The sequence below is a fragment of the Mauremys mutica genome, chromosome 2 (genome assembly GCF_020497125.1).
Source record: "Mauremys mutica isolate MM-2020 ecotype Southern chromosome 2, ASM2049712v1, whole genome shotgun sequence".
NCBI lineage: Eukaryota > Metazoa > Chordata > Testudines > Geoemydidae > Mauremys > Mauremys mutica.
The window spans coordinates 162,867,980-162,884,751 of NC_059073.1; the positions used below are offsets into that span (position 1 = coordinate 162,867,980).

At 45.7% G+C, this 16,772-nt stretch overlaps 1 protein-coding gene across 1 annotated transcript in view; it reads right to left on the reverse strand.

The window, feature by feature from the left end:
- Positions 1-827: 827 nt before the first annotated feature.
- Positions 828-16,772, reverse strand: part of ANKRD33B (ankyrin repeat domain 33B) — a 108,455-nt gene continuing 92,510 nt past the window's right edge. The window contains exons 3-4 of the mRNA XM_045006809.1: positions 16,368-16,508; positions 828-3,044 (exon numbers count right to left, since the gene is read on the reverse strand). Coding sequence (XP_044862744.1) covers positions 2,194-3,044; positions 16,368-16,508 — 992 coding nt within the window. The 3' untranslated portion in view covers positions 828-2,193. The remainder of the gene's footprint in view (positions 3,045-16,367; positions 16,509-16,772) is intronic.

The following is a 16,772-nucleotide window of genomic DNA, read 5'->3' on the forward strand; positions in this document are numbered from 1 at the left end:
ATAGGGGTCGGGGCAGTCAGAGGGTGGGGAACAGGGGGGTTGAATGGGGGCAGTGTCCTGGGGGGTATTCAGGAAGGAGGGAGGGGTTGGATGGGGTGGTGGGGGGCAGTTAGGGGCAGGGGGCCCGGGGACAGTCAGGGGACAGAGAGCTGGGAGGGTTGGATGGGGCAGGGGTCCTGGGGGGGCCATCAAGGGGCAAAAAGTAAGGGGGCTCGGATAGGGGCCGGGCCACCCCTGGCTGTCTGGGGAGGCACAGCCTCCCCTAACCGGCCCTCCATACAATTTCGAAAACCCAACACAGCCCTCAGGCCAAAAAGTTTGCCTGCCCCTGCTGTAGAGTATAGTGAAGGCGGGTTACCTATGCATTAACATTTTCAGTAATATTCTCATTTAAGTTCTATCTAGTCTTGAATGCAGAGTAACACAGTGAAATGAACACAGAGCAATACAGTGCTTTTGAAATGGAAGGAAATATAAAAACATAGATGCATTATTTACTGTATGCCTTGCTGTTTTCTTTTGAATACTACTATTAACATTATCTTTCTACTGCAAGTAGCAAGCACAGAGCCCTTACCAAAGTTTGTCAGCTAACTTGCTATAAAAAAAAAATCTATAGAAAATTCCTAAACTTACAAGTGGTTTCTATGCCCTTTACACATTCCTCTTGCTAGAACCAAAATAACCTTAATAGGGACTGAAATAAACTTTGCCCAATTAAGCAAATTTTGAGTTTCAAAAGGGCTATGTGCATACAGGAACGGTGCATTTCTGTGGCCATAAATGCCACTCACGTTCTAACATTACAGCTAGGATTATGTGTGGGACTTAGGGAATTGCTCTGAAAGTCACAGGGCTTTGATGCTGGTAAAGCTACCTTATGCAGCATGCTTTATTAGTTTTATGGGATCCAGGAAGGGTGTGGAACAATATGCCTGACATGTTGCTCTTCATTTGCCAGTTTAAGAACAACTTGGGTGATTCCTGCTGTGAATTTGATATTAAGAAATGGTTTTCCAAGGACTGGGATGGAGATGGTAGATGCAGCACTATCCATTTGGCACCCGTGATGTACTATCTCAGACCCTCACCAGGATGACTATCCTGGATTTCCCAATGCTGGTGAATGGGCTGCCTCATATGACCTTTTTGATTATTTTCATACAGTACTCCTGCACTCACTATCCATGATCTACTTCTTGAAGGTAGGAGAAGACAATTTCATTATTTGAGTGATCATCTGGTCCTTTCTGGCTGTACACTGGACCATTCCCAAGGGGCAAACTTAGATTTAGTAAAAGGACCTTCAACCAGCCGCTGATTTTGTAGGTAAATGCAATCATCCGAGAGTGGAATAGCACATTCCCTGAGACAAAAGAGAAGAAGGCCGATAGCAAGTAAAGGAAAAACTGTAAGGGAGGAGGGGAATCTTAAAGTTGACCATGACATTAAAAAATTGGGCCAAATCCACAGCAGGTGTAAATGGGTGTAGCTTCATTGACGTTTATGGAACCAGGTTGATTTACATCAAGTGGGGATCTGATTATCTCAGTTGTTGAGACAGTGTATATATTAGATGTGCAGCCATTTTTTATCTTCAAAGAGTAAAACCAATAGTGTTAAGAATCACATTCATTCAGACAGTGCATGTGTAGTGTTTGATACCTTTGATGTCTTAAACTCTGGTTTTCAGAATTAAAATGTTAATCATAAAGTGCTTTATCATATTCAAAAAGATATGCATTACATATAGCCCCGGATTCATTACCTACTGTACCAAGATTGTGGCATACCTGAAACTCTTTGTGGTTTTCATTATTATTACAAAGCATTGCAATTCATATGGTCCTACCGAAGGGGAAGGGAGAGTGACTAGTATCAAAAGCTGAAGCCCTTAATTTTATCCAGTAGAAAATGAACACAAAACATGGCCCTTTCATGCATATGTGCCATGAAGGCTGTTTCTCAGCTGTTAATCTTGGGAAAAAATCACCACCTTAATTTTCTGCCAGTGGGCAAACAAACAATTTTTTACACTTCAACCCCAAGATTTCCACACACACTCCACCAGATACAGTCAGTGATAGCCCATGTGCTATTTCAGTGCCATAGGGCCATTATTCAATTTAGTTGCCCCTACTTTGATGTGCACAGTCTGTTAACAATGGAATGTCTGATATCCCCACCATTGAGTCATGTCCTGTTTTTCTGCGGAGACCCCTGCCTCAGTTTCTGAGCCTCTGCTGCTTTCCTCGTCTCTTGTTCCTCTGCCTTCTTCCGCTCCTCCTTTAGCTCTTTGTATCTCCATTTGGGAATCTGTAGATAAGTGCCATCTTTGGCACTGCTCTTCCTCCTCACTTTCTCTGGTTGGTAGGTGGGTGGAGGAGCCTTGTTGACACGGACTTTGGGGATGACAAATCCTGGCCTCACACTGCTCCTTCTCAGTAGGTGCAGAGGCAGGAGGCTTCCTTTCCTTGTGACCACAGTGTTCATGTGAGCTACTGTGAGGCTGAAGGGCTGCAGACTAGCCCGCCGGTCCTTCTTTTTGGGGATTAACATGACTCTGGAGTTCTGAAATAATTTCTCATAGCTGCTAACGTGGTCTTTGTCCTGAGATCGGATATCCTGGGCTCTCTGCTTCCTAAGGATTTCCTGCACAGCCAGTGTGCGTTTCCCCACGCAGGGTGGGCTCCCTGGGCACACAGTCCTGCAAGATATGGCAATAAAGGGGCTGTTTAAACTTGTTGTCATCCTAACCATGTGGTCAAGGACGCCATCTTCTTCAGGGCCACAGGAAGCCCTGAATGACATTGCTGACCTCACACCCTCCGAGATCCTCTGCAAACAGCTTTTTGGTTCTGCGGCCTTGGCAAGAAGTTCCTTCATCTTTGGCCATTCTGACTTATACTGGTCACAAAACTGCTCAGGGCATGGCCTGTCCATCAGCCTCTGCATGAGGAAGGCTGCTTCTGATCTTCCTGTGTAACAAGCCCATTCCCGTGGAGTCATTCCACGGCTTGGGTCAGTCGCATGAACATCTGCCCCTTAAAGGAGAGAAAGGAAAAACATTTGCGTTTATCGGTTATATAGTGCACACTTCAACTCCCACTGCCATAGTCAAAACTGAATGAAGCAGGGATCCCGTCAAGAAAAATAGTATGTGATTATGTAATTGAAGACTGTATCATAATGCACACACACAATTCTGGAATGTCCTGACTTTTGAGTGCTTGACTTTGCAACCTTATTGTTTTTAATGTAGTTGTCTTGTATATAAATTCCTATTTTTAAACAGCACACTGAAAATAAAAACCACAAAAATAAAACAAAAACCACCACACAACCCATGTGGAATCATACTGACCCCCCCACACATTGGCCACAAATAGGACTGAAACATTTAGATCCAGAGCACAGACCTCTGCCCACTTGAGCTTATGGAGTAACTGGTAGCAATAGCGGACTGTTCTCCTATATCTGGACCAGTCACTACTGAGTAAAGAAACATATAGCAATGGAAGAACCCCTTCTGTCTCTGTAGTAAATGTCTACACTGCAGCAGTGCAGGTGCAGCTGTGCCACTGGAGCATTTCTGGTGTAGACATACCCTGAGTGACAGGGAGGAAGATGGTGCTGTCCACTATGATAGATAAAGAAGGGAGAAGGGAGAACGTGGGTGATAGATCAGAAGCTCAGTTTTAGCCATGTTAAGTTTCAGCTGATGGCCAGACCCCACAAGGAGACGTCAGAAAGATAGGCCAAGATGTGGTTAGGATGGAGGGAGACAGGTTGTAAACAGAAGTAGATCTCTGAGGAATCTGTATAAAGGTAATAGTTAAAGCCATGTTTGCAGAGAAGATCATCAGAGACAGGGTACCGAGCAAGAAGGGGAGGGGACCAAAATGGAACTCTGTGGGACCCCGCTGAAAGAAGGAGAGGGAAGAAAGAGGAGGACCCACCAAATAAGACACTGCAGAAGCAGTCAGAGAAGCAGGAGCGGAAGCAGGGTAAGGACAATATCTTGAAAGCTAACAGAGGACAGGATTTCAAGAAGAAACTGGTTAACAGTATCAAAAGCTGTAAAGAGATCAACAAGAATATGATAGAGGCCATGATGTTTGGCCTTAGTCTACTCTTCATCTCCCCATCAGCCTGTCTGTCTCTGAACCAGGGGGGGCTCTAGCTTTTTTGCTGCTCCAAGCATGGCAGTCAGGGAGCCTTCGGCGGCGTTTCTGCAGGAAGTTCGCTGGTCCCGCCCCTTCAGCATCCCCCCTGCCAAATTGCCGCCCAATCTGCGGGACTGGCAGACCTCCCACAGGCAAGCCGCCGAAGGCTCCCTGACTGCCTCCCTCGCAGGGACCGGCAGGACGCCCCCCGCGGCTTGCCGCCCTAGGCAGGTGCTTGGAGCATTGGTGCTTGGAGCTGCCGCTGCTCTGAACCCCTATTCTCTTCCTCTACACCAGCCTCCTCTTCCTTCATCTTTCCCCCTCTCAGCCTGTCCCCTTATCCTGACTGTCCCTGGACTCCCAACCTTTCCTCAGCCCCACCTGTGCCTGCACTTCTTCTCCTCTCCAACTTACCTAGGTCTCTCTAGGAATACAGGAAATTGCCTGGGAGTTGTTTTTTTGTTGTGTTCATACAACATACATTTTAATAGTAAGCCGAGGGTGAGAATGATTTATTACATAGGACAGGGCCCCCAACCATATGCTGTGGATTCTGAATGTGTTTAAACTGGCCCTGGGTTTTCAGATCAAGTTTGCTGATGGCCAACCTCCCACCCACACTTCCCTTCCACCCCCAAAACCACACACACACAAAACCAAAACATCGACAATTCCGGGCAGATCGTCCAGCCAGACCCGATGCTAAGAGAGGTGGCTATTCTGATATATGATTAAACAGATTAACCAATTTGTGAGGCCATCTCCACTTGGATTTGTTTGCAAACAGGCAACACAAAGCCAAGTGTGTTTGCCTCCAGATATATTCCAGATGCTATGTCTCTAAACCACAGTCAAATACACTGTTTCTTCTTTCTCAGATACATTTGTCCAAACTGATCAGAGACCATTTACAAGGGTCCATTGAGCTCACCATTCGTGCTGCCTCTTCTTTGATTTCAGGTTCTATCAATACAAATTGACACATTCCCAGCTCTTCTTGGAGCTATATCTCACAAAAGAAATTTACCAAATACAGCGATCCAAATCTTTGAGCAGCATACTCAATGCTCATTTTATGTCTCATCTAATGAAATCTTGTGTGACACAAGATCTTCTTAAGACGCTACTGACTTACTTTGCAAATCCAGAAACATTCCTAAACAAATTCCTCATTCAACAAAATTTCTAGGGACTTTACCAGTTGGATCAGACATCAATATTCAAGCCCTTTTTCAAAGGTTATGGCAGTCTTATTGAACTACTTGTCATTCAGATTTAAGGCTGGTCTAACGAGTCTTCTTTTAGAAAATGTGTGCATTGCCCTTAGTCCTCATTTTCCTCAGATTAAATCATGTCCTGAATCCTGTTTTTCAAGCAACTAATTTGAGTAGATGTGTCACTTTGGGATATGAATATTATATTCAGTTAATGAGGTTTCACGTCTCAAGAGATTGTTATCCGCAAAACTGACATCACTGCTGCTGTGTTTGTGCTGGGCTGCCAAAGCATCAGAGTTCCAATTAATAAGAATTTCAGACCTCTGAATAAAAATGCCCAGGGTACTATGAATTTTTTTTCATTAAAATCCAGTTGTAAGTCTCACATTTCCTGCATTTCTCCGTTATCCTATCTGATTAGTGACAGAATAGACAAACAACTATGGGTTTCTTCTCAATGTATGCAAGTCTGTTAATAAGAAGTAGGATCTAAAATTCTGGTTAAATATTCATCTCTTTTAAAAAATACCGGCCCCACCAACTTTAATTAAATGAAATTGTCAAGGAAAACTGCACCCATTTTGCTCAGTTTAGTAATATGAGAGTGCTAGAGTAAGTAGAACTCTAGTCAGGTCAACTCTGAAGCTCTCAGCCAGGCAACACTTTCACTTTCAGGGTTTGACCCTGTGGACTTACACTATGAAATGTATTACTTAAGGACCAAATTCTGCTCTGTTAAACCAGTGTAAATCCACAGCAGTTCCAATGGTTTCACTGGAGTAGCACTATCTGGCCCTCCATTTTTAATCACAATTGGCATTTCTGCATGTCTTCTGCTGGAGGTGGTTATCTTGTATAGAAGTGATATCAGTTGTGACCTTGGCAGTGCGGCAGCCCAATGGAAGTAACTGCAGAACAGTAATTAACCTGCTTTAATATTCATTTTACATTCCAAAAAGTACATTCACATTTTTTAAAGATTAAATATTATGGCCAAGATTTTCCAAATTGACTAGTGACTGTGGCTGCCTCAGTATTTTGGTTCCCAACCTGAACACCCCGACTTTCAGAAAGAACAGCCACTCTGAAAATTGGGCTCCAATCATTCATCACATTTTTCCCTACAGCTTCCCCCATGTGACTTCTATAACCAGTACTAAAGCAGGTTGGAAACTTGTTTAGTGTCCAGTACTGAGCTCTTGCATTGCCAGTGTCACAGGTAATAATACACTAATAATATCACTAATACATGTACACAGTAAATACTTCCTGGTTATGATTTACAGCAGAAGTTACTCCATAGTGCTTTGATCATCCTCATTATAAGGTTCGCTGTCACAGTGTGACTGATCCCTTTAAGAGGAAGCAGGGTCCAGGGCACATGGAATGATTACCTGCTCATAGACTCATAGACTTTAAGGCCAGAAGGGACCATTATGATCATCTAGTCTGACCTCCTGCACAATGCAGGCCACAGAATCTCACCCACCCACTCCTGTAACAAACCCCTAACCTATGTCTGAGTTATTGAAGTCCTCAAATTGTGGTTTGAAGATCTCAAGCTGCAGAGAATCCTCCAGCAAGTGACCTGTGCCCCACGCTGCAGAGGAAGGTGAAAAACCTGCTGCCCAGTTGGGCTTAAGGGAAGGCCCCTGGGCCTTATAAAGAGGGAGACAGCTGCAGGTACAGGTTGGCAGATGCCTGTAGGCACAGCATGGCATAAGGCTGCTGCAGGGCCCTGAGTCCTGCAGGAAGACACCAGCAGGAAAGCCTGTGGAGAAGGCCATACTCCAAGCAACAGGTGCTAGGAGGAGAGGAAAACAGACCCTCGGAGAGGAAGGCTGTGCCCATCTTGGAACTGGAGCAGAAGAGTGTTTGAAGTCTGAAGGGAAGCCAGACCCTCAGGGAGGAGGAGCTGTGACCATCTGAACCTGGGATAAAGATTTTGTCGGTTTAAGTTCTATTTTGAAAAACTTTGTGCAGGACTTAATAAATTGGCCCCGGGGAGGGGAATGAATAGCTGGGCTGTGAGGACTTTTTGAGGGGTCTGAGTGAAGAGGAAACTGAGGCAGGCCTCAGCAAAGCCACACTTCGCCAGCAGTGGGCACTACAGGGCAGGCACCCATTTACATTGGCATACTGGGCTATAATCTACAGCAGTGGTTTTCAACCAAGGGTACACAGAGGTCTTCCAGGTGTTACATTAACTCATCTAAATATTTGCCTAGTTTTACAACAGGCCACATAAAAAGCACTAGCGAAGTCAGTACAAACTATAATTCCATATAGACAATGACTTGTTTATACTGCTCTATATACTGAAATGTAAGTACAATATTTATATTCCAATTACATTATTTTATAATGATATGATAAAAATGAGAAATTAAGCAATTTTTCAGTAATAGGGTGCCTATACACTTGTATTTTTATGTCTGATTTTGTAAGCAAGATGTTTTTAAGTGAGGTTCACATATACACGTGCACATAGGGGACATGTCACCATATCAACAACATCCTTTGAAACAATGATACCACTTTAGTCCTATGGAGTAGAGGGGAAAGGGAAAGTCATGATAATAAAGCAAACAATGGAAAATCATGGAATCCATGGTTTTGAAGAACGCCATCACAACATTTCTTACAATTGTTTTCTGATTACTTACTTGCTTACTATTCAATATGACTAGCAAGCTTCAGGATTTACAATGCACTACATCTAAGCATAGCTGAAATTGCCAGTCTAAAAACCCCACAACACTGGAATTAATGATGTAAATACATCTCAGTAATTTAAGTGGGGGGGGACTTCAATGATCCTTTAACATAAGCTACTTGTAAAACTATTCTTAAATAGTTGGAAAGTATGGAAATGCAGAGCTAAGGTACCCAAATCATTAGCGTTCCCTTATACTCTTGTATCCCTACTATAGTCACAAGATAAGCTTATTCCTGCATACTGCACATTTTCAGCATTAACAGAATGTTACACATCCCTGCTAGACTTTACCTTACTTAACAAGTCACAGGAAAATTTTACATTTCTTTCCTGTCTGAACTCTGAGAGGGCTAGAGACACCAAACTGAAGACAGAGATTCCCAGGGTTAACCTCCTAGGTATGCTCCGAAAGACACTTTGAATTGACAGATCACTAAAACACTGTAACTCTTAGGATATAGGTAATAACTCATTTGCGTGTATATGTTTGCTTGCTTTAATCTGTAAATAACTCTCATTTCTTTTTCCTATTTAGTAAACCTTTAGATAGTTCATTACAGGATTGGCTACAAGCCTTGTCTTTGGTGTAAGATCTAGGGTAAGAATTGATCTGGGGTAAGTGACTGGTCTCTTGGGACTGGAAGCAACCTGAATATGGTGTGAATTTTTGGCGAAAGTGACCATTTATCACTAAGGCCAACTTGCCTGGGTGGTAAGATAGACTGGAGAGGCCAAGGGCACTGTCTGTGACTCCACGGTAAGACTGTTATAGTGATCCAGGAGTTCACATTTGTTACACATTTGGGGTGGGGGGGTCTTCCCTGAAGTTGGTACTCTCAGTGTTGAGCTACTCCAGACAGCATGGCATATGGTATATCTACATTTGAGGTGGGACTGTGATTCCCAGTTCACATAGATGTACCCATGGTACTTCTGCTCAAGCTAGCATGCTAAACATATCAGCGTAGCCAGGGCAGGACGGGCAGTGACTTGGGCTATCTGCCCAGCATGGACCCAGGGGGACCATGCATCTAGCCCAAGCCACTGCCTGTGCAACCCCAGCTACACTGATGTTTTTAGTGCATTAGCTTGAAGTCTACAGGAGCTGGGAATCACACAGCTGCAATGTAGATGTACCCTCAGGGTAAAAGGCTATCAAAGGTGTGAAGGGTTCTTAACAAGTATATGTGCGATGTTCTTTCTGGGGAGTTGGCTAAGTGTGTGATTGTGTGCCAGGATCTGAATCTTACAGTGCCAAGGCCAGTGTGAGTGTGTGCATATTGAGGCATTGCTCAAAGAGGGTAGAGGGAAGGTGGCGTGTGCAACCTTTATGTCCTTTAATAGTGTTACCTGGAATCCTGGTGGGTGAGAGTGACTGGGTTGTAAAGAAGAGTGAAGAGTTTGTACATTTCCGCAACTGTGAGGCTGGCAGAGTAAAGGTATTTGTGTTAATGGGGTGTATTGGGGCACTGCTGAAAGAGCATGGGCATGACGACATACTGCCAAGCAACCTTAACTCTGTGTTAACATAGTGCTTTGCCACTGAATTTCATACTTTTTTTTAAAACAGGAAAACCTATGGTGTTGGTAGGAGTTAGTGGTCATTTAGACAGTTGTACATATCATGTCCTGCGACTTGCATACTGAGCCAGCCCACCCCATGTAAACACACACACACCAGCTGGGCCCTACTAGCCTTGCTTCACCACACATCCCTAGTCATGACCCTGACCCATTCACTACATTCCCCCCTCCAACTTGGCCCCTCCCCAATGCTGTACACAGGCCCCCCACCACAAGCAGGGAACTCATCTCCCTGAAATCTTCACTCCCTGGCATACAAACATTTCTCTTGTTGTTAATTCCACCCCACTTCCCACAGCCTGGCTCACATGCAGTACCTGGAGTGAAGGCCAACTATGTGACGGTGGAATGGCGTTTCTGGTCACATTGCTGAATGGTTGGAGGGTGGGGTTTGTGGCAGGGCCAGGGAGAGACATCACAGACAGGGTTTCTGCTCCACAATACTGACAGTTTTATGTTTGAGAGAAAGTATTTCTATGCCATACAGCACACATTTTTCAGTCAGCTAGGAACCTTCCAATTTCTCAATGAATGTTCTAACAATTATTCATAGCAGTCTTGGGGTGCACTGGCAGGGCTGGAGGGGATTAAGCTACAGGAAGGTTTGGCCGCAGGGGATTGGGGCTCAGAGGGTTGGGGTGAATTGGCAGAGCTGGGGGTGCACTGGGATTGGGGTGGAGGGGCTGGGGTGCACTAGCAGGGCTGTAGGGTGCCATGCCTCCCTCACCTAAGTCCCCAACCTCATCTACTCTACCATCCATCCCTATTTATTTCCCCTTCCCATAACCCCCCTCCTCTCCCTACAGCCCCAAACCACCCTCCCCCACACTTCCACCCCAAATCTCTCCTCCCAGCAGGCATACCGATGTTTAATTTTTTTCCCCCAAATCCTTTGATTACATTTCCCCCAAAAATGAAATTGCCACCTGTAGCAGGATGGCCCCTGCTCCTTCCCTGAAGGGGTTTAAAAGTGGCCTGGCAGGGCTTGAGAGCGGCTGCTCTCAAGGCTGGGCTGATTGGGGAAGTGGCTGCAGCTGGGGGCCATGCCCCAAACTGAGGAACAGGGCCTTATAAGAAGGCAGGGAAGCCAGGAGCCAGACAGTCTCTCTCTGGCTATAGAGAGAGATGGGCCTGGCTGCTTAGGAGCTGGAGACTGGATACCTGAGTGAAGCAGGGCTGGGGAAGGCTGAGGAGCTGGGGAGCTCCAGCCTAGAAAGCCCCAGGCTGCGGCCTAGCAGTGGGCCAACAGGTACTGGGGGTTGCAGAGGGCAGCCCAGGGGTAGGCCAAGGCAGCAGGTCCAAACCCTCCTTGCCAGTGATGAGTAGGCTCATACTGCAGTCTGCCCCAGAGTGTGGGGCTAGACAATGACTGGCAGTAGCCAAATACTGAGGCAAGGTAGGGATAGAGGGTGGGGGTTCCCTGAGACAGAAGGGGAGACCCAGAGAGAAAGGGGTTACTGCTAGGGGGCAGCACCCCATGTAAAAGGGCACCGGGTCCAGGGAGGGACACGGGGGCCTGAAGACAGGTGGATCACCAGCCTGCAGAGGGCGCTCCGAACGCTGGAACAGAACTAATTCCCGGAGTCACCAGCAGGAGGCGCCGCAGGGGTGAGTCCAACCTGTTACACCACCCAACTCACAAATTGTAGCAACCTCCAGCCATCAATTCAAACCTCCTTTTGTCTTAGGGCATGGCTACACTTGCAAATGTAGAGTACTTTCAGTTAAACCAGCCTTCATAGAGCGCAGAAGGGAAAGCGCTGCAATCTGTCCACACTGACAGCTGAAAGCGCACTGGCATGGCCACATTTGCAGCACTTGCAGTGGCCACAGAGAGCAGTGCATTGTGGTAGCTCTCCCAGCATGCAAGTGGCTGCAATGTGCTTTTCAAATGGGGGGTGGGGTGGAGTGTGACAGGGAGCATGTTGTGTGTATGTGGGGGGAGAGATAGTGAGTTTTTTGGGAGCTGAGAGCATGTCAGCATGCTGTCTTGTAAATTCAAAGAGCAGCAGATCTCCCACAGTAATTGTTTGCTTTGATAGACGCATTCCTGCAGCAATTCCAAAACAAGACAAGAGTGGCCACTTGACTTAAGGGGATTATGGGACGTCCGGAGGCCGATCAGAGCACAGTAATGCAACACCTCGTTCACACTGATGCCTGGGCATTTCACCCAAAGCGCACCAAGCATTATGCTTCTCGCCAAGGTAGATTACCAGGAGTGCTCTAGCCACGGAGTCGGAGCTCTCTAAGTGCCTTGCCAGTGTGGATGGGTCGTGAGTTAGGGTTCCGGGGGCTGCTTTAATGTGCTCTGACTCACAAGTGTAGCCAAGCCCTTAGGTGCGGGCTTGTGATTAACATATCCTTAGTTATGTTGATTGAAGGGTGAGTTCACAGCCATCAAAAGGTCTGTGATTCATCCAATCAGACCCTCTCACTGTAACAGTACAAGGCAGCAGAAGGAAACTGGGTTGGAGGTTGGGTGGTTGGGGGGAGAGGGTGGCTGTAATTCAGGAACCCTAGGTTAGATGACCCCAAATTTGGATCACTAATGCTACTCAGTGATCCTGTGAGGCACACCACATTTCAAAGCAATCTGAATAAATGTTCGGATTTTAAAGCACTTACAGGAGTTGAACTTTAAAGCATATAAAATGGTGGGAATAGAAACCATCTAGCCATTTTTCTGCACTGGAGCATGAACAGTGTAAAAAAATGTACATTTTCTTAAATACTGTTCTCAGTTTGTGTCCCCCAAAGATTTAGTGAGTGCCATGTACCCTGGGTAAACCTCAACAGACTGAGATCATTTTGACCTGCACCACATCGGGGGGGGAGATCCACCTAGACACTTTCTTTTTTAAAATGGGTATTTTTTTCAAGGCTTATATTTCTGGAACTCTGGGCTTAAATGAGTCCAAATTTGGGTCATTAACCATACCTGTGTATTCTTGAGGCACACTAAATTTCAAAGAAATCTGACTAAGCATGTTGATTTTAGAGGACTTAAAAAGGTTCACCTTTAAATAGATGTCATGGTGCAACCTTAACTATTGTAGTGCTGCCATACCACAATAATAATAGTAAATGAGTCTTGTAATAAATAAATCACATTTCAAAATCCATGCAGAATGCAGTTATTCCAATTTGCTATTTGTAATTAAGTGGCTATAACAATATATTTTCCTTTCTCATGACTTGATATCAGTTTAATAGGATAATCAAGGAAAGTGTTTGTTTCCTCCTTCTCTGAAATACACATTATAGAGCCCTGGCCTTCACAAAAGAACATACCAAACATTCTATAAATTGTGCTTAATGGCACAAGGTTATATGTACTCAGACATAAGGGATGTAGGGTTTTTATTTTATTTAGTTTTTTACATGATCCACTGTATAATGATTGCTCAAAGAGCAACAATGCCAAGTAACGGAATGTCTACACAAGTGGTGGGCAACCTGTGGCCTGCGGGCTGCCCGCGGCTCGTCAGGTCAATCTGCTGATGGGCTGTGAGACAGTTTGTTTATATTGACCATCCATAGGCACGGCTGCCCGCAGCTCCCAGTGGCCGCAGTTCACCATTCCCAGCCAATGGGAGCTGCGGGAAGCAGCGCGGGCTGCAGCGACGTGCTGGTCATCGCTTCCCGCAGCTCCCATTGGCCAAGAACGGCGAACCGTGGCCACTGGGAGCTGCGGGCAGCCGTGCCTGCGGACGGTCAATGTAAACAAACTGTTTCGCGGCCTGCTAGCAGATTGCCCTGACGGGCTGCGTGCGGCCCATGGGCCGCAGGTTGTCCTCCACTGGTCTACACAGTCTACGTGCGCCAGCTGTAGACTCAGGTTCGCAGGGCTCGGGCTACGGGGCTGTTTCATTGTTGTGTAAACTTCCAGGCTCAGGCTGGAGCCCAGGCTCTAGGACTCTGTGGGGATAAAGGATCCCAGACCCTGGGCTCCAGCCCAAGCTTGGAAGTCTACATGGCAATGGAACAGCCCCACAGCCCGAGTTCCACGAGCCCAAGTCAGCTAGCACAGGCCAGCTGTGGATTCTTCTTTGCTGTGTAAACATACCCTAAGGCCTGGTCTACACTAGGAGTTTATGTCGAATTTAGCAGCGTTAATTCGACTTAACTGTGCACCCGTCCACACCAGGAAGCTAATTAGTTCGACCTAGAGGGCTCTTTAGTTCGAATTCTGTACTCCTCCCCGACGAGGGGAGTAGCGCTAAATTTGACATGGCTATGTCGAATTAGGCTATGTGTGGACAGAAATCAACCTTAGTAGCTCCGGGAGCTATCCCACAGTGCACCACTCTGTTGACGCTCTGGATAGCAGTCCGAGCTTGGATGTTCTGACCAGCCACACAGGAAATGCCCAGGGAAAATTTGACACGCTCCGGCGCCTTGTGGATGTTCTGCAGGACCGCAGGCAGGAGGACAGAGCCCCCTGCACTGTATCTGCAACCGCCCTCCCCCGACACAAAGTCCCAAACCCCCCTCACCCAAAGTAACAAGAAGGAGGGGCGCCAGGGGCCGTGAAAACTGTCACTGCACCCCTGCAGAGTGCACAAATACAAGAAGGCTCTCATTCCCTAAATGTTGAGAAGTCCTTCCCTTCCTGGCTCACCGAAGCCCCAATCCCAGTTTCATCCCCTAACTGTGTAGTTGATTATTAAAAGTAGTTTGCTGTTAATTACTATTTCCGTCAAGTTTTTCTACAGAAGACTGTCTGTGAAGGAGGGGAGGGGAGGGGAAGGGGGTTGTTAATTGCATAGGACAGTCACCTTTACCAGGGTACAGACACGGGGGCAGGATCAACAGCAGGTCACACACACAGTGCAGTCAGTAGGCACCCTGGTCGGTCTGGGAGGTGTTTTCCATGTTCTGTGTGGGTGGGGGGGTACGTGACTTTGTGGCATGGGAGGGAGGTTACAGAACTTATGCAGCGGTCCTTGTCCCGGACCACAGAGTCACGCAGCAGGGGAATCTGTAACCGTCCTCCCCCCGCCACAAGGTCACATAGCCCCCGCACACAGAGTCCCGAAAAGGAGGGATGGCAGGCTCCGTTGAAACAACCAGTCCGGCACTGCAGACCGCTCTAGGAGCAGGAGCCTATCATTCCTCGAGTGTAGAAGCGGTGTTAACATCACTGCACACCCTACCCACCACAGTCTGCGTCTCTGTTTCAACCCTTTAACACGAATTCATTAATAAAGAAAATGTTGTTAATTAACAACGTTCCATTAACTTTATTTTTAAACGTGTGTTGGAAGGGGGGAAACGTGGTGAACGGGATATGTAACCGCAGAAGAAAGTCAACAGTAACTGAAGCAGGGGCAGGTTCAGCTTCTCTGTAAAGAAACTGAACAGTCACAGGTTACCCTGCTCCCTGAGGAATCTAGCTTTCAAAGCCTCCCGGATGCACAGCGCTTCCCGCTGGGTTCTTCTAATTGCACGGCTGTCTGGCTGAGCATAATCAGCAGCCAGGTGATTTGCCTCAACCTCCCATCCCGCCATAAAGGTCTCCCCCTTGCTCTCACAGAGATTGTGGAGCACATAGCAAGCTGCAATAACAATGGGGATAGTGGTTTCGCTGAGATCCGAGCGAGTCAGTAAGCTCCTCCATCTCCCCGTGAGACGTCCGAAAGCATGTTGAATGATGACAGTTACCCAAGACCACCCTCGACACATTTTTCCCCCCAGCATGCATTGTGGGGAAATCCCAGAATTCAAATGGGCAGTGGGGACTGTGGGATAGCTTCCCACAGTGCACCGCCTCCAATGTCAACGCTTGCCCCGTTAGTGTGGACTCACAAAGTCGAATTAGTGTCCTTAGTGTGGACACACAAATTCGACTTTGTAAGGTCGAGTCCACAAATTCGAATTAAGTTAAATCGAACTAATGTGGTAGTGTAGACATACCCTAAGAAAAAGTTATATCTAACTACCATACACAGCTTATCGTGTCTTATTATTTAACATTAGGTGGCTTTATAATTCTGGACACAGTTATCAGATCATATTTTAATATTGTATCATATTCATAGTATTTGAGCTGTGTGAAATGTTTGAAATGAAACTCAATATCACATCAAAACTTCTGGGTTTTCTTATAAAGTCAAAAATCATCCCAGGTTTTTCAAATCTTTCAGGCCCAATTTTGTAGCAATGTATCTGTCCCCATATTTTACCAAGATTAAAAAGAAAAAATTACTGTCCTCTACTATTCTAATATTGTAAGAATAGATAGACTGTTGGTAAAGCATGACCATAGGAGATCTATGTTTTGTTCCTTAGTTTGTCTCAAACATACAGTGTGACCTTGAACAAGTTATTTAACCTCCTATGACTCAGTTTCCCCATCTGAAAAATTGCAGATAATAATACTTATCTACTTCTCATGGATGATGCAAGTCTAAACCAATGAATGCTTTTAATTTCCGTTGAGATGCTTAGATGGAAATTCAAGAGCACTGTGAAGTACTATTGTAACAATAATAATAATAAATAAATAAAACTGCTTCACGTCTCTATTTACAAGACATTCAGAAATTGTTTTCATTTGTATAAATAGCTCCACCACACCTCTTAATAACGTAAATAAAGGAAAGGCCAACTTTTCACTGATTTACTGCTATCTTATTCAGAGCAAGAAGTACTGATGAAGCAAATAATTTCACATACCTGCCAACATTAAGGCTCTGACACATTCAGTTCGGCCTTGCATTGCAGATTTCATCAGTGCTGTGAATCCAAATACATTCCTCTTCTCAATATCAAGACCAGGAAAATAGTTCAACAAGTAGTTTGTAATGGTTATATGCCCTGTAGAAGGATAAAACAAGGGAGAGAAGAGTTATCGCTACAGAAAAATATTAGAGTTAAGAATCACTCTGAGGTTTAGACTGCTTGAAACTTTTAATTGACCACTACCAGCTATCAAATATGCAAGCCACAGCTACTTAATACTATGCCATTCTCACATCCTTTTTCACATGCTGCAGTCAGTAGCATTTATTCTTAAAGTGTCTTGATGGTCTGACTGGAGCATGGGAATAGGAGCCTGGAATTCCTGGGTTGTAATCCCAG